General features: G+C 40.7%; 1 protein-coding gene across 1 annotated transcript in view; it reads left to right on the top strand.

Moving 5' to 3' along the window:
* Positions 1–23,459, top strand: part of USH2A (usherin) — an 837,143-nt gene that overhangs the window by 543,733 nt on the left and 269,951 nt on the right. The window contains 1 exon segment of the mRNA XM_021064292.1: positions 11,874–12,037. Within this exon segment, the coding sequence (XP_020919951.1) occupies positions 11,874–12,037 (164 nt within the window).

Raw genomic sequence — 23,459 nt, 5'->3', positions numbered from 1 at the left:
CGCTCTGTGGCCTTCGGCGAGTCACTTCACTTCTCTGGGTTTTTTCTTTTTTAATTCATACATTTATTTTTCAAGAGTCACTTTTTGCATGGCAAAGATTTTTTTTATTTTACTTTTTTGGGGGTAGTACAGTACAGCAAAGTGACCCAGCTGTCTAGATAGACAGATAGACAGACAGACAGATAGATAGATAGACAGACAGACGGACAGACAGACAGACAGACACATTCTTTTTCTCATACTGTCTTCCATCATGTTCTATCCAAAGAGACTGGATACAGTTCCCTGTGCCATGCAGCAGGACCTCATTGCTTATCCATTCTAAATGTATAAGTTTGCATCTACCAACCACAAATTCCCAGTCCAACCCCTTCCCTTCCCCTCCCCCTTGGAACCCATAAGTCTGTTCTCTATGTCTGTGAAGCTGTTTCTGTTCTGTACATAGGTTCATTTGTGCTACATTTTAGATTCCACATATAAGTGATATTATATGATATTTATATTTCTCTTTCTGACTGACTTCATTTAGTATGATAATCTCTAGACCCATCCATGTTGCTGCAAATGGCATTATTTCCTTTTTATGGCTGAGTAGTATTCCATTGTGTATATGTACCACATCTTTATCCATTCTTCTGTCCATGGACATTTAGGTTGTTTCCATGTCTTGGCTATTGTGACTAGAGCTTCAATGAACACTGGGCTGAATGCAGCTTTTTGAGTTATGGTTTTCTCCAGATAGATGCCCAGGAGTGGGATTGCTGCATCATATTTTAGTTGTATATTTACTTTTTTAAGGAAACTCCATGCTGTTCTCCATGGTGGTTGTACCAATTACATTCCTCCTAACAATGCAGGAGGCTTTCCTTTTCTCCACACCGTCTCCGGTATTCATTGTTTGTAGACTTTTTGATGATGGCCATTCTGACTTGTGTGAGGAAATACCTCACTATAGTTTTGATTTGCATTTCTCTAATAATTAGCAGTGTGGAACATCTTTTCATGTGTTTTTTGACTATCTGTCTTCTTTGGAGAAGTGTCTGTTTAGATCTTCTGACCATTTTTTGATTGGGTTGTTTGTTTTCAACATTGAGCTACATGAGCTGTTTGTATATTTTGGAGATGAATCCCTTGTCGGTTGCATCATTTGCAAATATTTTCTTCCATTCTGTGGGTTCTCTTTTTGTTTTCTTTATGGTTTCCTTTTGCTGTGCAAAGTTTTTGAAGTTTAATTAGGTCCCATTTATTTATTTTTGTTTTTATTTTTCTTACTCTAGGAGGTCAGTCCAAAAAATATTGCTATGATTTATGTCAAAGAGTGTTCTGCCTATGTTTTCCTCTAAGAGGTTCATGGTAGCCAGTCTTTTTATTCAGCAGTCTCTTTTTGCTTACGATATGCTGAAAGGTACTGTGATAAGGAATGTGCATGGCCCTTTTCCTCAAAATGCTCACAGTCTAGTGGAAGAAACCACACACACACACACACACACACACAACAGATTCACCAGCCCCACCTGGAGAAATCATATGAAAAAGTAGCTTTGTATGATCTGTGAGCTCTAAATGCTTAAAATACAGCAATTTCCAAAATACATAGGATCTGACTTTCTAACAATACTGAATCTGATCTAGTCATTTGGCAGAAAAACAGAGTCAGTCTCAGAAAGTTAATTTTGTTTCTTCATAGAAGCAATGAAAACTTGTTAAAGAATTAGGGCCAAGGCCAAAATTTTATTCTTGACTTTTTAGTGACGCTTGTAAGGATTTTTAATGAGCAGTCCAAACCTAAGATTTAGGGAAAGAAATTAAATCTCCACAAATTTGATTGAAACATAAGCTGACATAAACAGACTGATGACAGCTACTTCATGAAAGGAAGTATACATATAACAAAATGTGCTGAGGTGATATTTTGACCAGCTTCATAATATTCAATGTCAAGGATTTTTTTTCTGTTAGGCCTTGCAAAGATTTCATTTAAATTATTCAAATAAATCACTGTGACTTGTAACCAGCTTGTGATAAAAACATATGTATATATATATATATATATGTATATATATATATATATATATCTTTCTAGTATTCACAGTGAATGGTGTGACACTTCATATTGTGAAAAAGAATTTTCTAGCCCGCTACCCCTTACTTGTGAGTAAAAAAAAAAAAAAAAAAAACCTAAGTGCCCTCCAGCCTAAGGGGGTTTCTCTCACGAATCTGAGGGGGGAATAAAACAAAAAAGTGAAATTAGACCACCAGTGGGCACCCTGTGCTGTGCACGTTTTTCTGATCTTGTTTGGTAGGTACCATCATTAACCCACCTGAGGGGTGGCAGCCAGGCTTGCTGCCCCATTGGTAGGTGAGCGACTCTCCAACTGCAGAAAAGACCAGAGCAATCAGCTCACGTTCTTGAACACCTGTGTTGCACCCCCTTCAGGACCCTACCCTTTGGCTTATGTGTGTTGACTTATTTGTTTGACTGGCTATATTTTTGGGAAGGAGAGATCATTGGATTTCAGCATCTTTAGGAAAAATATGCAATTTCCCGTTTTCCCCAGACTCACCTTTTTTTTTTTTTTTAAATAATTTCCTTCAAAACTTAACATCTACACATATAAAGGGAATATTACACTCTTTCTTCCCATCTTAATCTGATCTCACCAACAGCTACATCTGGAATCAGTTTTTCAAATGGCACTTCTCTTGATATAAAAAGTAAAATTAAGATTCACTGGGCATCCCTTTATGCATACATTTGTGAGAGTAAGTATAAATTGAAGTCAATTTTCTTGGTCATGCCGTCTTTTTTGGTTAGCTGTATGCTCCTAATGCATAGAAAACACACCACTTTCATCTCAAATATTATTGTATTCCAAAATTCTCATCATTCTAGTAGTTATTTTTTCCTTTCTATCTCTACCTCTGAAGAGTTGAACTAATTATCCAGATAATTTGGTTTAAGCAAAAAATAGTTTTGTTCTTATGACGATCTTAGGTAAGGGGTGGGATTTGGTCTGAGTTACACAGCAAGATGCCTTTTTTTGAAGTTGCCGAAAGTATTGAATTTTGCTCTGTGTGGACACAAACTCAGTATAACTGTAGGTTTAACTCCAGGTCAGTTCCTAGCTTTTCTTCTTTTATAATTCCGTGCTGAGTGGCCAAGTGAGGGTTGTTACGGGAACCATAACTTTGGGTTTCCTGACATTTTCATCACTTGGAAAATCTGAGAAACGTGCTGTTGTCATCTGATGCTGCCGTGGTGAGTCAGGCTGGGCTTAACATGAGGGCAGCGACCCCTGTCATTTTAAGCATCGGTTCAGCCTCATGATTTTCAGCACCTCCCAATGCTTGGTTCCTCAGTGATCAGATAAAACTGCTGTGAACCCAGTGGTGGCATGTGCTCCTTTTCGCTCTGGATTTGGCGAAAGAACAAGTTATGGGAAATGATGGGTCTTTTTTTCTATTTTAAGGAAAATACTGACATGTAGATTATAATAACTTAGCTGCCATGGAGTTTGTGAAGGGAGGTATGTTCTCACTCCTAATCCATTCAGTTATTTGTAAATTCCTACAAGGATTTCTTTGTCAATGGCAAGCTAGAAAGAGAACTTCCTGTGACTCCTCAAGGATCTAATTGTATTACCCTTATATGGAAGCATTCCAAATTAATAGACATTCAACTTCTTTTCTATTTTTATTTTTAAAGTTTTTTATTAATGATTTTTATTTTTTCCATTATAGTTGGCGTACAGTGTTCTATCCATTTCTACTATATGACAGAGTGGCCCAGTCACACATATATACACATTCTTTTTCTCACCTTATCCTCCATCGTGTTCCATCACAAGTGACTGGATAGAGTTCCCTGAGCTGTACTGCAGGATCTCATTGCTTATCTGCTCCATATGCCATCGTTTGCATCTATGAACCCCAGCCTCCCAGTCCATCCTCATCTTCTCTTCAAAGAATGACTGGACTTGACTATTTTCAAGTTTAAATCCTTAAGAGAAATATACTATAAAATCTAAGTGTGAGTCTCACTAATATGAGTCTCCTTTTTTTAACTTACAAAAATGCAGTGTGTCCAGCCCTCAAGAAGGACCGAGTTTCTGGGGAATGATGGTCAAACGTTCATTCTCCTTTGGAATGAGATTAAATAACCTTGTATTTTAATGTTATTATCATTGACATTACTATTATAACAAATGACATCTTCTGCTTTGCCAATATGGAAAGATTGGGTCAGCTCCCTGACACATGTTCCTACAACCTAAACACATTCAAGTTGTAGCAAGTGAAGACGTGAACTTTCTGCACGTGGCAGGGGAGGAGAGGGATGGCCTTGCTCCCAGGACCACCAACACCAGGTGGGTCCTGTTATTTTCTTCCTTAATATCATAATGCGAATAAGAGTTGCATTTGTAAGTGAAAGCCAGCGTCTGTCAACATTGGTGTACCATCTCCTAGCCATAGATTTAATTCAAAATAAGCAAAAATTTATTTCACATTTAACGTGGTCGAATCACAGTGCTTTTCTCCATTTTTTTCCCCTCTACATTTACGTCACACTGTCCTTTTCCAAGTGTCACCACATGAAAACTTACCTCCCCAAAAATGAACTTCTAAATCTATAAGGATACATTTTTTTTTCATAAGAAGATTTTACTGCCTAGTGCTTTCTTCAAAAAAAAAAAAAAAAAACACGAAAGGAAATCTAGTTTCTTTGTGTTTCTTTTTCATGTAGATGGCATAGTAGAACAAAGACAGAAATGATAACAAAATTATTTTAGGTGTAACATTCTGGTAGCGTAAGTATAGACAGCCACAGGACTACGACAGCTGCAGATATCACGCACAATCTAAAAAGGACCACACAGATGAGTGGCTACCAAGGGGAAGGGGGAGAGAGTGGGGTGGCCTGGGAGTTTGGTGGATGCAAACTATGACATTTAGAAGGGCTAAGCGATGAGGTCCTACCATACAGCACAGGGAACTGTGTCCAATCACTCGTGATAGAACGTGATGGAAGAAGTATGAGAAAAAGAATGTCTATCTCTGTATGACTGGGTCACTTTGCTATACAGCAGACCTGGACAGAACGCTGTAAATCAGCTGTACTTTCGTTTTTAAAAAAAGTGTTTTAAAAACTTTCAAGTGCGATAATCATCACTCTTCAATTTCCAAAAGCAAAAAAAAACCTTCAACAGCATTTTTAGAAAAAAAAAAAAAAAAAGTCTTTTAGCAACAAATAAGTGAGGAAAAGAAACGGTATCCACCATCAGTGGCAAATGTAAACAACTACAGATGTAATCAGCAGAAACAGTGTTGCCTTTTTATTTATTTGCATATTTCTTCCCACAAAGGGTCTGAGGGCGTGAGGAACAGTATGCAGTCAGGGGTTTCTCAGCTCCCCTCCTGTGCACAATTGCACCCAAGCTTATGGTGGATTGTGGCAAATCTGAGGATACGAAGAAGAGTTAGTGGAAGGTGGAACTGAATAGCCTGCATTTTTGGAAGCATGATTTATATGGGTGACAATATTGACACATGAGTTCTGTTAGGACATCAATAAAGTTGACACATTTTTAATTCTGATGAAAATAACCTGAGGCGATCTGTAGCAGCGCTGAAGAATTTTATTCGTTCCCAAAACACATCAGACCCTTTCAAGATATAAGCCTTCATACATTCTGCCCTGAATAATACTTTTTGGACAAATGCCCTCCCTGGCCCAGTTACCACCTGTCACCAATATCTAGCCCAAGTGTTACCTTCTCTGGGAAGATTTCCTGACAAGATACGGTTAAATGAGTTGTTCTATCTGATGAGGGTAGAAAGAAAACGGAATACATGAATACATATTTTAGAGGTTCTCCTTTAAACACAAATTTCTGTGGGAGTTCCCATCGTGGCTCAGTGGTAACAAACCCAACTAGGATCCGTAAGGAGGCAGGTTCAATCCCTGGCCTCGCTCAGTGGGTTAAGGATCTGGCGTTGCTGTGAGTTACCATGTAGGTTGCAGACACAGCTGTGGCTGTGGCTAGGCTGGTAGCTGTAGCTCCAGTTTGAGCCCTAGCCTGGGAACTTCCATATGCCCTAAAAAACAAAATAAAATAAAACGAAAACAAATTTCTGTAAAAAGATTATACAGCCACACACTCTAGCAGGACAGACGTTACATTCATTATGTTTAGCGTCTGGCATGTTGTTAGGGCTAATATTTTTTGAATGAAATTAATTAATGAATAAGGTAACGGTGTATCAAACATAAGGGAGCACTATAATTTGTAGGGTCATTTCTCTATCTGACAGGTAGATTTTTTGTGTCACTAACCATGCAAATTATACATGACCTGAAAGTTATAGGACTGAGTGCTTTTGTAGCTGTAAAGTATCCATTCATTTATTAACAAAATTATCTACTCACTAAACAGATTAAAAACTTTGTCATCTAAACAGAATCTCGTTTTCTCATTCATTTGAGGAATAACAACTGAACCTTGAAATGAGTCTCATTCCATAAATAAGATTTTAATGTATATTCTCTTTTGCAAGGAAAAATACCAGAGTCAAGTCTATTAGACAACAGAGCTTTTCTGTTTTCTGTGTTAGGATGAAGGAAGGGGCTGGAGAATGGTGTCAAGCAAATTAATCATTTGGGGAATAACTATGGTAACAGCCTCGTATCGCTAAGTTGAGCTTCAAACTGTTGTTTTTGCGGGATGCAGTTTAGATTCAACGCAAGTTCTCATTTACTTTGCAGATTTCAAACGCTGTTTCTTACAGGGTTTGAAATGGTACATTTTTCAAGACATACCTAAGAGGCACAATTAGTATTTAGGGAAGAAATTGATTGATATATATGTTTTGCATGAGCATATGATGTCACTGATGAAACATTTTTCTTTTAAAAGTATTCTCTTATTAACTAAATGGACGTCCTGTTTGCCATCAAAAACCAACACCTAAAGCCATCCAAAAAACAACATGCTAGAGCAAAGGGCCAGAACGCTTTAAGCAAACAGATATAGTCTTTTTTGATACGAAGTGGTGAAATATATACCAACCCACGTAGTCAGAGGCGTGTATATTTCCTGACAAAGGTTAGGTTTCAGATGTAATGAGAATAGTATATTTTAGCATTTCGTCTCAGAGGGCTCAAGATCTTATTTCCTTTAAATTTTAACTTAACCATGAAAATTAAAGAAAATGCAAAATACCAATGCATGACATCAAGTGAGATACCTACTGAGTTCTCAACTCAGTAAAATAATGAATAGTAGAAATAATGAGGAATTCACATTGTGGCTCAGCCAGTTAAAGACCCAACATAGTGTCCATGAGGATGCAGGTTCGATCCCTGGCCTCACTCAGTGGGTTAAGGATCCAGCATTGCCACAAGCTGCGTCTCGGATTCAGTATTGCAATGGCTGTGGTGTAGGCCTCAGCTGCAGCTCTGATTTGACCCCTAGCCTGGGAAATTCCATATGCTGCAGATGCGGCTATAACAAAGAAAAACAAAATTAGAATTGAATAAACCAGAGGCCCACCTAAACCTTTTAGCAAGTTGTGTGGCCTCAGCCAAAGCCACTAACTTGTCTGCATCTCAGGTTTCTTCACTGTAAAATGTAGCACATATTTTGTTATTTAAAGCAGATAAGCTTTAAAGTCATCTCTCACCCCAAACTGTTGCTATTACAATTAGCCCTGTGTATCTTTGCATTCTGTACCTGGGATTTAGCCAAGTGCAAATCCAAAATATTCAGAAGAAGAAACCTAAGAAAGTTCTGAAAAGCAAAACTTAAATTTACCGTATGACTGCAACTAGTTACATAGCCTTTACATTGTTTTCACAACTGTTTACATAGCATTTACATTATATTGGGTATTGTAAGTAATCTAGAAATGACTTAAAATATAGGGAAAATGTGCATAGCGTACATGCAAATAATACTGTGCCATTTTATAGAAGGGACTTGACTTGAGCATCTTTGGACTTTGGTATCCATGGGGGTCCTAGAGTGGGTCCCTACAGACACCAAAGTGCAATTGTAGCTTGAAATCAGGTATTCCAATCATATGTACCCACGTGGCCTCAGTTTCTTCCATGCAGACGTAAATCATACATTTCACCATACCTAAATCATGATGACGTAGCTTAAAGTATCACAGGAAGAACTAAGGCCCCACACCGGAACTGATGTACAACTTACCATTTTAGTGCCACCTGGCGTTTCTCATTCCACTTGTGGAAAAGAACCACGAAAATGGGACCCCGGTAAAGCCATAAAGGTGACTAGATGGATCCTGGCCTCAACACGGGGAAGAAACCTTCAACTATTGCAGCAGGAATCAGCCATCGGACTCTGGCTTCATTTCTTTTAAGCCATTTTGAGAAGGAAAACACCATTAAAAGTGCTTTTCCCCGGGAAGAGAGCCAATGACATCAAGGTCGAGGTTCGGTTGCCGTGAGAGCCGTTAGCTTTGTTGCATTGGACTGGCACAGACTTAACCCTAACTCCCCATCCTTCAAATTCGTCCTAGTGGTCACAAAGGAAACGTGGCGAGACCGTTGGGATGCACATGCAAAAATCTGTCCCCCTTGCCAGAAAAAGAACTCAAAGGTCAAGCGCCAGTGCTACGGCATCATCCAGCCGTGGCTGGATTCGGTTGCCATGGTGTTTGTTGTTGTTATTGTCATCCTCACCAGCGCTGTGATGCTCTCAGCGTTGCATCCTGGTTAGAAGAACAGGCTCTGGAATCAGACTGTCTAGGTTTGAGCGTGTAACTCTCCCACTGAACAGCTCAATGGCTTCAACAAACTCTGTGAGCCTTATTTTCCTCATTAGCAAAACAGGTATTCTAATCATACGTTGAATAATGAGAAATTCTTTATTGACGTATAGTTGACTTATAATAGTGTGTTCATTTCTGCTGAATTAGTGAAGTGATTCAGTTATAAACACACACACATATACACACCCTCTTTTTTAAATATATTCTTTGCCATATGGTTTCTCGTAGGACATCGACTGTAGTTCTCTGTGCTACACAGGAGGTCCTTGCTGTTTGTCCCTTCCATGGACAGTAGCTTACATCTCCCAACCCCAACCTCCCTCTGCATTCCTCCCCCAACCCCTCCCCCTTGGCAGCCACACGTTTGTCTTCCTTTGTCTCTGCGTCTATTTCTGCTTCATAGATAGGTTCATTTGTGGCAATATTAGATTCCACAGATAAGTGACATCATATGGTATTTTTGTCTTTTCCTTTCTGACTTACTTCACTGAGTAGGCTAATCTCTAGTTGCATCCATGTCCTTGCAAATGGCATTCATTGTTTCCTTCTCTTCATGGCTGAGTAGTAGTCCATTCGACACTCACTCGTCCACGCTATACATACTACACATGTTCCATATACATAAACCACATCTTCTTTATCCATTCATCGGTCAGTGAACATTTAGGTTATTTCCCTGTCTTGGCTGTTGTACATAGTGCTATGGAGTTCCCGTTGTGGCTCAGGGGTTAACGAATCCAATTAGGAACCATGAGGTTGTGGGTTCGATCCCTGGCCTTGCTCGGTAGATTAAGGATCTGGCGTTGCCGTGAGCTGTGGTGTAGGTCACAGACGTGGCTCGGATCTGGGGTTGCTGTGGCTGTGGTGTAGGCAGGCAGCAACAGCTGCGATTAGACCCCTAGCCTGGGAACCTCCATATGCTGCAGGTGCAGCCCTAGAAAAGACAAAAAAAAAAAGTGCTATTATGAACATAGGGGTGCATGTATCTTTTTAAATTAGGTTTGTCTATACCCAGGAGTGGGATTGCTGGATCATAGGGTAACTCTCTCCTTAATTTTCTGAGGAACCTCCATACTTTTTTCCATACTGGCTGTACGTGTGGAATAATGAGCTAATAAATATAGAAAACTCCTGCCCATATTGAGTACTCAGAAAATACCATTATTATCTTTCAGCTGTCATTCTCATGTGGGGTATTTATTAGCACTTGCAAAAAAGCATATGTATTGCTTTCCTAGGGCTATTGTAAACTCACTGGGCAGCTTAAAACCAGAGAAATATATTCTCTTGCAGTTCTGGAAGTTAAATGTCCAAAGTCAAGGTATGGCCAGGAGTCTCTCCTCCAAAAGCTCTAGTGAACCATCGTTATTTCCCTCTTCCAGCTTCTGGGGGCCGCAGCTGTTCCAGCTGTTCCTCAGCCTACTGCAGCCAAATGCTGACTTCTGCACTCACCTTCACCTGGCCGTGTTCTCCCTGCGTGTGTCTGTGTCTCTGTCGCAACTGTCCCTCTTCCTTCTTTTGTAAAGACATCATTCCGTGGGATTCAGGGCTCTCCCAAACCTAGTGTGAACTCAACTTGATTATGTCTGCAAAGACACTCTGTGCAGCTAAGGTCATGCTCACAGCTACTAGGGTTCAGACTTAAATATATCTTTGGGGCGAGGGGGGGAGACACAGTTCAACCCACTACAGCTTCCAAAGTAGAAATAAAAGAAGAAAAGAAAGGCACAAGGGGAGGTGGTAAAGCAGAGAGAGATGTCTCGGATCCGATGCTAGTATTTATTTGGGGGAAATAGATCATAAATAGCCTCAAATAAATCACCAGGTCTACCTGTAGCTACCACAGAGGAGCCACACTTTACATGGGGCTGGGTCCAAAGCCCACAAAAATACCTTCAGGCCGTGAGTGAGAAACAAAGTAAGACAAGCAGACTTCTTCTGCCTGGGTGGTGGCAGACTGCCGTGAGAATCCTGACATAATTTTGGCGATGTCGTTTAGCACAGTCCTGCAAACAGCACCCTCCCTTCATTGTCATGACTAATAAGGTGTCACATCTTGAGACAGATTCCACAGGCCCTGCTTTGGATGGGAGGCCTCCTTGTGCTCTATTAAACCCCAAGCAGGTGATGATCTGAGACCAGCGTTTGCCCTCAGAGCTGGATGCCCCTCCACCCCTGCCCCGTGTGGAGGCGGGGGTGGGGGGGCACGTGTTATATCATCTGTTTAAGCAAGTTCTTTCCATTGTCCAGTCAAAGCCAGATGATGTCTATAAATTGCATTTTCCTACCCAAGCAGTTTGACCCAAAAAAGAAAGCCTGATAAGTCTTCTGCCTGAAAAAAAAAAAAAAAAAAAAGAGGAATCAGTGTTTTTAGCCCATCATTGACTTAATATATGACTGAGAAAGTCCCTCATGTCACATCACCAGGTCCAGTTTTCTCCTCCTGAAAAGCAGTGTTCAGCTTCCACTTTGTCGATTTCAGTAAATACGTTCTCACAGTGGCAAAGCGCAGCTCACCGTAGCAAAACCCTTGGCAGGTGGATGTTGTATGCGTGGGTCACACTTTCACGATTTAATTTCGGGGTTTATCTATCTGCCAATGAGATTATGAGAAGGAAGCACAGGTATAGGAAGAAAACGGTGATGAGCGATTCTGATATTTGAAAATGGATGAGTTTCTCCAAAGAAGAGCATAAAACTCTCCGGATCAAATGCAGATAGAAGGCTGGCAGGTTGCCAGATGTGTAATTGCATCTGGAATTGAGCTGTAATCCTCACCACTTCTGAAAACAATAAGGATGAGAAAACGATAAACCCCATTTGTTTTAAATAGTAGTATTTGCTTAGCATTTCGAAGAAAACATTTTCTTAACACACTGGTTAGGGCTCACATGGTACAAAAATCACGCTGTTTCTGTGCAGGGAGCACAAAGAAGAAGCTGCATTGGCGGGGCCGGGGGGGGGGGAGAAAATGGTTTTTTCTGGGGGGGGGGACCTGTATTTTGTGAGAAAGAAAATGTGTCCTGTTTTCTGGAAAGAGAAATTTGTATTTGAATTTTTGAAAAACCACCTTCTAGGTTTACAACGTACGGGTACAAGGTCTTTGTACACAACAGCGTGGGCTTCACATCCAGCCAAGAAGCCACCGTGAGGACGTTGGCCGGGCTTCCAGAGAGAGGAGCAAACCTCACAGCAGTTGTTCTTAACCACACGGCCATAGACGTGAGATGGGCTACACCAAGTAAGTAAGCTTCTTAGGGCTTTAGTCCCCCTCCCGCAGTAGTACCAAAATGAGTTAAAGTGGACACGTTAAAAGATGACAGCAACAGGAGTTCCCGTCGTGGCACAGTGGTTAAGGAATCCAACTAGGAACCGTGAGGTGGCGGGTTCGATCCCTGGCCTTGCTCTGTGGGTTAAGGATCTGGCGTTGCCGTGAGCTGTGGTGTAGGTCGCAGACAAGGCTCAGATCTGCATTGCTGTGGCTCTGGCATAGGCCGGTGGCTACAGCTCTGATTCGACCACTACCCTGGGAACCTTCATGTGCCATGGGAGTGGCCCTAGAAAAGACAAAAAAAAAAAAAACAAAAAAAAACGGCAACAAAAAGCCAAGTTCCTGTGCTGTTCTTTTTCAAGAGAAGCAGTCTCCCCCTCCTCGTCCATCCTTCTTGGGCTTTCTCTTCCTGCTTCCATTTCCTTCTGCAGCATAAAGCTTGTTTCTGTCACACCAGCCAGTTGTGCTAGAACTGTCCATGGACCAGTTTGGTACCAGGTAGTACTGTGTACTTTCCTCCGGAGACCTCTGCCCGCCCCCTCATCGTGTAATCATCACTTATATTAGCAAGAACATGCATCAGGATTGCTGGGATGTGATGCATTTTTGCAAGTACATCATCTGCAGCCCTGGCGACAGGCAGAATTCCAGCTTGATACAGGAACAGGGAGTCTGGACACCATCTCTGGACTTGCTTCAATAATGCCAGGTCTCAACCTGGGCCCCTTCAGAGCACGACTTTACAGGCCGTGAGATGAGCTCAAGGGAGATCGAATCTATTCCTGGAACTGAATTCAGGTTTGACGACTCGCCACTCAACAGCCAATAAATGTAGGGGCAAGCTTTGATAGAGAAGAAGGATGCTTTATACCGAAAGCCAGCAGTCTGGGAAAGCTGGTAGGCTTACATCCAGAGGCCGACTCCGAAGATTCCACTCAGCCAGGACAACTTTTAAAGGGAAAATTCATTAAGGTGGGAGACCAGATCTTTGGGATTTGTTTCCATTGCGTCCAGGCCTGGGGACCTCCCCTGTCTTCCTTGGGATGTTGTCTTGCTCAGCTGGTCTGCCTGCACATTTACTAAGGGGATGCTGGGGGGAGAGGGTTGGCCATTCTTTAACTACCTAATTCTTCATCTTTATCCCTTCCAACCCAGGAAAGGAATCAACAGGTTAGGTAAGGTGTCATGTCTGTTTAGAATGGATGAGCACAGGTCTTACTGTATAGCACAGGAAACTATATCCAGTCTCTTGGGATAGACCGTGATAGAAGATAATAAGAAAGGGAGTGTGTGTGTGTGTGTGTGTGTGTGTGTGTGTGTGTGACTGGGTCACTTTGCTGTACAACAGAAAATGGCGCAACACTGCACATCAACTACGCTTCCATTAAAATTTTTAAAAAATTTTAAAAAGCAAAAAGCAGAAATCGGGAGCTAAGTTAAATGTGGCTTAATGATCTCATCTTTATGATTAAGAACTAAGGAAAACAGGGATGAGCAAACAAAAAAGAAGCAACAGAGCTGCTTACATTCCTGCAACTTTAGAATCTGGCTGGTGAGTCGAGTTGCATGAAAGAGCTGATCTGTTTATTTGTAGTGATCCATTATCGCAATCGGAAAAAAACCAAGACTGAATCCTCATGGAACAAGGTATTAGAATCCTTCTTAAAAGCATCACTTGAGTTCTGGCCAAGAGTTGAATCAAAACTTGCTAGAATATTATCGAATATCTAGAAATATCTGATTTGGAAGTCCCCAATTAAAGTGGTTGCTTTATGAAAGTAAATTGCATCCGCTAGGATAACCATCTACTAGTATATAAAAAGACAGACAATGACTCCTGGCTGAGCAATAGCAACCTCGTGATTTTATTTCAACCTTTGAATTTGGTGACAGCCTAAAGAGAGAAATGCTCCTGTTTCATTGAGAACATCTAAGTGAGTTTGCCCCTCACTTATGTTATCAGTTGTGGATTAAAACCAGAATTACGTGACATTACCTGTAAATTAAAATCCACACCGGTTCTGTTGATCCACGTTGCCCCTAAATAACCCGTTTTTACAAAAGACCATCGCTCGAGGGTGTTTATAAGGTTGCAGATTTCTAAGGATCTGCAACACCTCTATTGGAATCTCTTAAAGCATTTACATGAAAGACTGTAAGTTAATTGATGCTGTGATTCCCCTCCGAGACACCCCTGGGAAAGGGAAAAAATGCACGGTTTTTATCTGGAGATGGATTTTTATGGATAATATGTTTTCACTCATCTTCCTCTTCCTATGTCACCCTCACCACCTGACTCATCTCAAAAGCCTCCTTGTAAAGGTGGGTGTCTGCCCCCTGATCTGACATTTGAATATTCTGTGAAGATCCAGCGGCTGCATGTTCACCGCTATAGGTCTTTTATGTTATAATTGCCTGCCTGAAGTAAGCGTGCTTATAAAAACTGACAAACCTAATAGGTCTGAGGCAGCGCACTGAAGTTTCATTACCTTGGTAAATCTGAACCTCTGACCTTCAGGATGTAGGTGATGCAACCTGCTGTTATTTCCATTCATACCGTGGAAATTTTTCAGATAACTATTTGTGAGCACAGAGGTTAGCTCTCAGAAGAGGGTCAGCTCTGTGCGAGCGTGTTGCTTTATCATTTTCTTCCTCCGAGCCACCTGCTATCCTAAGTAAATTAACTAGTCACTCCGCTGTGAGGGCCACGCAGTTTTACTTTCATTGCTTTCTTGATTTGTAGGCTAAAACTGGCACATGGTCTGACATGCTAAAAGGCACAAAAGGATAGGTTGAAAGTCGTGAATAAATGTAGGAATATTTGCTTATTAAAACCCATAACAGGGGCATTCCCTTAAGGCCCAGTGGGTTAAGAAGATGGTATTTTCACTGCAGTGGCTTGGGTCCCTGCTGTGGTGCAGGTTCAGTCGCTGGCCTGGGAACTTCCACATGCAGAGGTTGTGGCAAAAAATAATAAAATAGCATGTAATTTTAAAAATATATTCTGGGCATTCCCGTTGTGGTTCAGCAGTAACAAACCTGGCTAGTACCCATGAGGATGCAGGTTCGATCCCTGGCCTCCCTCAGTGGGTTAAGGATCCGGCATTGCCATGAGCTGCAGTGTAGGTCGAGAATGCGGCTCAGATCTGGCATTGCTGTGGCTGTGGTGTAGGCCAGCAGCTGCAGTGCCTTTTCAACCCTTAGTCTGGAAATGTCCACATGCCACAGGTGTGGCTTGAAAAAGAAAAATACATAATATATATACATACATATATATATATATACACACACACATGTACATATATATACGCATATATATATACACACATATACATATATATACACATACATACATATATATATACACACACATATACTTACATACACACACACACACACATATATGTATATATATATATATATATTCTTTCTTAACTGTGAAATGACCTCCACATGGAAACACCATTTTGGTAGAAAAATACGTCTGGTAAATGTTTACCAATCACAGATTAACAGGCATAAGTTATTAAAATTTCAGAAGCACCCATTTTAAATGTTTGCATCATCGCTAGGTGAGGTCATGTGAGGAAAAAGCCTCTTTGCATCTCTTCAGTCCGTTTTTAAGGCAAACATTGCAAACTGGCAGCCCAGGGGCCATATTTCCCTCCACGCCCTCCATGCATGCCTGAATGTTTTTCTTGCAGTACATGAAGAAATAATAATATTTTGCTCATATTTAAACATCAAAGGATTGCACATAAAGATGATGATTTGGGGATTGGTTTGAAACACCCAGTGATTGGGTGAAATTATTCCCACATTGCTGAAGGGAAAATATCAGCAGGCAAGTGGCTTAAGCTTTATACAGGCTACAGCCTTCCCAGCTTCTCTATAGAGATGTTCTTATCCTCACTTTATACAATAAAAGGAAGTAATTCAACCTAAATGAAATACCGTGAAGATAGATGATATTCGTGGGAAGCATCACATTTTCATGAGAACAGGGACACACACGCCTTCACTTGAATTACTGATACAGCCCTAGGAGTTAGAAACTTAGTCAAAATTGCAGTGAGTGGCACTTCTCAGACCCACGCTTAGAGCTCAGGCATCCCATTTTCGGCGCTTTCTCATGCATCGGGCCTTAATGGTTATTAGCACTTTGTCAAGAGTGATTTAGTGTCAGCCTGCCCATTTCGACTGTTCACTCTAAAATAAACGGTGAAAAATGCCCACGAGGGACTGAATGCGGGAGAAAGGCAGTGCCTCTCCTGAGGTCTCCTCACTAACGAGGTCATCATGGCCAGAAAAGAGCAAGCGAACACTGGAGGAAGGACGAGAGGAAGGCCTTGAAAAGGAGCAAGTGGAAAGACTCACCCACGTGCCGCCCACCTGTCAGGAGCTCCCGCCAACTCTCAGATGTTCACACAATCCTCCTCCTCCATCTATCTCCTTCCTCTTTTTTCCCCCCATCTTTCCTCTCTCTCGTTCATCTTTTCCCGCCCTCTCTCTCTTTCCTTTCCTTCCTTCCTCCCACAGATATTTGACCTTTTTGGTCCTGAAATACCTCACTGAACTCTCGGGAAAATGCATCAAGTGTGAAGGCACCACCACTAAAAGAGTAAGTTTACATCCATACAAAAAAGCATCTGCCTCATCTTGCTCTCTTAGCCAGAAACCATCAGATTTTGCAGCTAGAAGGATTTCTGACTTTGAATTTATCTTGTTCAGATGGCCATACATATAAATAATTCCAAATCTCACCTCTTTTAAAAGCACCCACTTTTATCAGCTAACCTTGTTCTTCTGCTTCCCCTCCCATCACTTTCCGTTGCTACCAAAGCAAACAGACTGGATTTACCTTTCCCACTGGCCTCCCTCCTATTCGCTCGTGCACCTGTTGTAACCTGAGCTTCTTCCCTCGCACCTACTCTTCAAGTTATTCTCATAATGACTGAACCAATGCTGTCTTGTCAGTGCCATGCTGGTCTCTGGTAGGGGACCCCTTCTTGCTCAGACGCTCCCCGCTGCATCACCAACTACACATGCTCTAGATAAAGAGTTTCTCAGCGTTTGTCCTGTGTGTTTTTCACACTCTATAAACTCTCTGGTTGGTGATTCCATCTATTGTCACTGTTTGAAATTCTCCTAACTAGAAAAATGTCAAAACTCTATGAAGACATATAAAGGAATGATTGTTATAATTGGCTTTGGGATCAAGGAAGCTTCAGTGTGAGTTCCAGTTGCAATACTTTCTAGCACGATGACCTAAAACAAGCTACTTAACTTCACTATATCCTAGTTTTCTAATTCAAAATATGGGATTCTATATATATTATAGAATATATATTCTATATGTTACACATATAAATGTTACATATATTGTGTATATATGTTCTATATGTTACATGTTATATATATTCATATATGTTATAATATAACATATATTCTCTACATAACATATATAGAGAATATATTATATGTTATGTATGCTATGTTATAATACAGAATATATCATATATACTATATATGTGTTATGTTTGTTATATAAATGTTACATATATTCTATATAGTCTGTATATAGTATATAGAATATGTTATATATATTCTTCATGTATGTTCTATAGAGAATATATTCTATGTTATGTGTTATATAGTCTATATATATATGTTATATATAAATATTCTATGTATGTTTTATATATAAATTATATGTAATATATTCTATATTACATATAATTAGTTATGTAGATATATATAAAATATGATCAATGTACTCTTTTTTAGATTCTTTTCCTTTTGAGGTTATTAGGGAAGCCATTTCTAGTAAAAATTTGAGACATAATTTTATGAGACATTTGCGTAAAAGCATTTCTAGAGTGAGCATTTCTACAGAGTAGACTGTATCTCACTTTATAATTTCCCAACTTGGGTAGAAGGTAGAACTAGTAACTACTGCTGACTCCTCTTTTCCTTTTAGTGATGGAGCCCCGATACCCCAGTCTAGGGTCTCCCTTTACGAGCCCCCCTTGCAGTTGGCTGTGGCCATGTGACTGGGTTTGTACCGATAGAACGTGAAAAGAAATGATCTGTGTCATGTGGGGTCACCCCACAGAACCCCAGGCGTGTGTCTATCTGTTCTCTCTTCATCTTAGCCTGTACCGGGCTGTGGACACGGCGATGCTCTCAGTTGCAACTCTGCAGGCATAGCCTACACCCTAAGAGATCCAAAGCCACACGAGAGAAAGAACCTGGGTTCTTGAATGACCACATGGAGCACAGTCTTTTCACTCACTTTGAGGCTCTTATTTGAGATAGAAATTAAAATTTATTTTAAGTCACTTTACTCAAGGGATTCTTGGTTACAAGAGCTTAGTTAACTAGCACTGTCCCTCTTTGCCCGTATCAATTCAAGAGCAAGAATGGTCTATCTTATTTCCATTGTCTAATATAGAATGATCAACAATCAACACATTTCATATACATTTCCTTTAAATACAGTTCTCCCTGGTGGTTTTATTGCTGGGAGCTGGAACACAATGAGAGACTAAAGGAGCTGGGGGCAGCGAGGGTCCCAAAATGCAGGTATTTGTTTTAGTTGCATCAGCTAGATGGAAGGCATGTGCTCTCTTGCTGGGAAAAATAAAGATCCCCGCTTGGATTATAGTTCAAGAGGATCTCCCCACTTCACGGGAGCACCTTTACTCTCAGATAAAGAAGGACATTTTCTCAAGAAGTAGTTGCGATAAGCTGACGTTTTCCAAGAAGTACTTATTCATGACACAGAGCTCTGCACCACGGAACCTGGGGACCTGGACTCTAATTTGAGAATCTATGCACAAGATAAACACTTCTATGGTAAAATCGCCTTAATAGGGTCCTTCCAAGTTTTTATGCTGAAACAAAATTACCTCCCGTTGAGACTGCTAATGAGAGATGACTGAAGAATTCAGTGCTTGACAAATCAATCAGGAAACCTCTTAACTGGAATGGTTTCCTGTAATTGCTCTAGATCAGGGCCACAAACTTTTTCGTAACAGGCCAGATAGTAAATAGTTTAGGTTTTGCAGGCAACATACCTTCTCTGCTGTAACTACTCAACTTTGCCATTGTAGCATGAAAATGGCAATAGACAACCTTTAAACAAGCATGGCTGTGTTCTAATAAAAATTTATTGTGGACACCGAGATTTGCTTTTCACATAATTTTCACATGTCCTGAGACACTCTACTTGCTTTGATTTTTTTCCAACAATTTAAAAGTGTGAAAACCATTCTTGGCTCACAGGATATATGCAAAGAGAAGGCAGGCCAGATTTGACTCCTGGACCCTAGTTTGCTGACTCCTGATCTAGATAATTAAGATCTAGAGGACCTAATTCATATTGATAACCACCTCTCAAAATAATCCAGCAGCATGTACAGAGCATAATCTCATTGTTTTTGCAAGAGGACTTTCAACTAGCCCATCCAGCAACTGTTGAATGATTTGGAAATCCATTACAAAGAAGAGGGCTTGTTTGAGATTTGAGAATTTGCTGCCGCTAAGAAGACCACACTTCTGACCTATACATGAGATCACTACCAAAAATGTCCTTTAATAGCACAGACTGTATCCAGAGCTTATCACCTTCTTCTTCAACTCACTGGCGTTGACTTGACCCATTTCGGATAGAGTGATACCTGCTCATAAATTTCTGTGGTCTATAAAATATGGGTTACCCAGAACAGGATTAGAATATCTGAGAAAATATTCTCCAGTGTACACATATTTAACATAATCTTGTAGGAACTCTTCATTCCATCCCAGTGTTTCAAATAAGCTAGTATTCACACCTTACCTCCAAATCGTAACATAAAACTCTAGCTCAAATATTTACATTGGGAGTTCCCGTCGTGGCTCAGTGGTTAACAAATCCAGCTAGGAACCATGAGGTGGCGGGTTCGATCCCTGCCCTTGCTCAGTGGATTGAGGATCCGGCGTTGCCGTGAACTGTGGTGTAGGTCGCAGACGCAGCTCGGACACTGGGTGGCTGTGGCTGTGGCGTACGCTGGTGGCTACAACTCTGATTAGACCTCCAGTCTGGGAACCTCCATGTGCCACGGGAGCGTCCCTAGAAAAGGAAAAAAAAAAAAAGACAAATATTAACATTTTAATTTCAAGGTAAACCTCGTTGCCACAAAAACACTTCAAGAAGTCTCAAGTGAAACACATTTCAAATATTTCAAATCCTCCGTCCCATAACTACTCCTGTGTTTTCTCTCATTTCATAGGATTTACATAGAACCAAAACCAAAACTCTTGAGTTTAACTATAACTCCTTCTTATCCCTTTCTAAACTCTCCTGGGTCACTAGGGACCTTGGGTCTTTCTGTCCAACACAGCCACAGTCCCCAGGGCCTTGAAGTCCTTCTCTTGCTGGGAAAACTAGAGATGAGCAGCAATGATCCATTGGCCCTTCATCCCTCGGCCCAAACATGGTGCAGACTGGTCACATGACCTCACCCAGATGCAAGGAGCTCAGAAAATGTAACCTACCTATTTGGTAAGAAGAGAAACACGTGAATGTGGTGAGTTCTTGGGCTCTTCACCACAACTTCTCCTCTGTAATGATTTTAAAGTTTAACCACTATTTAGCCTATTAATGTCCGTAGTGGTTAGTGATGTCTTTCTTATTTTTCTGTGTCTCCCTATTTTACACGTGGTCACGAATTTAGTGTATTGTTACTTCCCTTGCCCTTCTCATCTGCCACTTTCAATGTTTGGCTTATAAATTATACATAATCGTTTTTACATAATTGACATCCCTAAATAGTTTCAATATTTACCATCAATTCTTAAACTTCTCCAGTCTTAAGTTCTGGATCTTGATTCATCTTCTTGTCTTTTAGATAACACTGCTGGAAAATTTTTACAATTAAAGTTAAATAAATTAAATAAATGGGCTACATATTCTCTTAATTTTTGCCTAAATAAGAACATGTTTCTACTGCCTTTGCACATTCTCAATTTTACCTATACGAGAAATTCTTTCTGCTGTATTTGTGCATAAGTACTGACTTAGGTGTATGAAATTCTTGGATCAAAATATTTTCCCCCAAAGTTTCTTGAAATTTTTCTATTGTCTTCCAAAGTTGATGTCCCAGAGTCTAAAACATGCCTGACTTCTTTTCTTCTTTGTAGATGATTTTAGTGTTCAGTTGACTTTTGAAATGTCATAAAGTTCCATGCTATATCTGTGTTTGAATATATTGCCGTTATTTTGGCCAAAACTGTATTAATTGATTCAATTTATACACATAAACCTACATTCGGGGTTAGATTTTATGCGGCCTTTTTTTTGTTTTTTGTTTTGGGTTTTTTTTTTTTTTTTTTTTTTTTTAGGCTGCACATGCAGCATATGGAAGTTTCCAGGCTAGTGGTCGAATCAGAACTACAGCTGCCGCCAGCCTATGCCACAACCACAGCAACGCAGGATCTGAGCCACATCTGTAACCTACACCACAGCTCACGGCAACACCGGATCCACGACCCACTGAGCAAGACCGGGGATCGAACCCACATCCTCATCGACACTAGTCAGATTCACTTCCACTTTCACAGGAACTCCCGGGGTGTTTTTTATTTATTTATTTTTTCAACCCATGATTATTTATTCCATTTATTTTTCAAGTGAATTAGATTTTTTTCATTCTCTCTCCTCAGTATCTAGAATTTTGCCCTTCACGGATTTCTTCTTCGTCCTTTTCCTCTTTCCTCTTTCCTATTGTGCGTTTTTACATCTGCCCTTTTCCGCTTCCGGTGTAGATTTTAACTCCGCCATTGCTTCTTATGTTCCCTTGCTGTCCTGTTTTAAGAAGACCATTTCATATTTCTGTCTTCATCTCTGGCTTTGCAGAGTTACAGGGACCTGCTTCATAGAGCCATCTTTTTCACAAAGATGTGTCCCTTTTGTTGTTTTCAGAACACCATACAGTGTCTTATAAAACTTCTGTCTCCCTGGCCTAGAAAGAGTACAGGAAAACCAGAGTCTGCCTTTGAAGGCTCCAGAGAAGGTTGCCCTCCTCTTAATGCCATAAGGAAGCTTGTGCCTCAAGTTTTTCTCTTTTATAAAAGAAAAAAATTACCCAGGCCCAGTTTCCACCCTCCCTGGGGAGAGTGAGATTAGCCTGGCTCTTCATTCCAGCTGTTTCCATTCTAACAGAATTCTCCTCTCAGAGTAACTCAAGGTCAGCCACCTTGAATTTTGCACTGGCCTGTGGAACCGAGGAGGTATCTTCTGTTTCTTTGATGGTTCACTGGCTTCGAAAAAGTCCCCTGAAGTTTGAACAATGAAAAAAGAGATTTGTGTGCATGTACTGCTCCCAGAACATCTCAGAAGATGAGTAGGAATATGAAGACTGAGGTGTGTTTCTACGGTTTTTCTGGGTTTTGGACTCCACACCGTAACATCAATGAAGGAGGAAAGAGACATATTGAAGCAGATGCTGGTGTGAGACACAGCGGTGCAGAAATCAGGCATTTATGGCCTAGAGATGCTGCTTCTTTCTGGTTAGAAGCGCCTCTGTCTCATGGAGTCAGTCGTAACCAGTGGAACTAAAGCAACATCGTTTTTTTGTTTTTTGTTTTTTAATGCTGCACCCGCAGCATATGGACGTTCCCTGGCCAGGAATTGAATTTGAGCCACAGCTACAACAACTAGGAATCCTTTAACCCACTGTGCTGGGCCAGGGATCAAATCCATGCCTCCCCAGCAACCCAAGCTGCTGCAGTCAGATTCTTTTTTTTCGTTCTTTTCTTTCTCTCTTTTTTCTTTCTTTTTTTTCTCTTTAAGGCCACACCCATGGCATATGGAAGTTCCCAGGCTAGGGGTCAAATTGGAGCTGCAGCTGTAGTCTACACCACAGCCACAGCAACTCCAGATCCACGTCTATGACCCACACTACAGCTTGCAGCAACACCAGATAATTAACCTTCTGATCGGGGCCAGGCATCAAACCCCATCCTCATGGATACTAGTGGGGTTCATTACTGCTGAGCCACAGTAGGAACTCCTGCAGGTGGATTCTTTACCCACTGTGCCATAGCAGGAACTCCCTGAATCACCATCTTGCCTTTCTTCTTGGGACAACAGATTCGGTTCTGTTTCAGGGGGCTTGGCATATGGTGCACGGCTTAAAATGGGCATTTAGTGAAAGTTCATCTAGAGATTGGCAAATACTATTTGTTCTTGATCCTATAATGTTTTCCCCAATATTTTCAAGATATGTGCCCGAGTATATTAATTGGAACTTGATAGAAGAGGTATCAGGCACATATAATAGCCCCCGTAAAATCTATTTCAATTTCTAAGTAGAATTTGAAAGCATTTTATTAATAATATATCTTTAGG

Source organism: Sus scrofa, chromosome 10, assembly GCF_000003025.6.
Source record: "Sus scrofa isolate TJ Tabasco breed Duroc chromosome 10, Sscrofa11.1, whole genome shotgun sequence".
NCBI lineage: Eukaryota > Metazoa > Chordata > Mammalia > Artiodactyla > Suidae > Sus > Sus scrofa.
The sequence above is the reverse complement of the archived record's forward strand: the minus strand, read 5'-3'. Positions and strand labels throughout refer to the sequence as shown.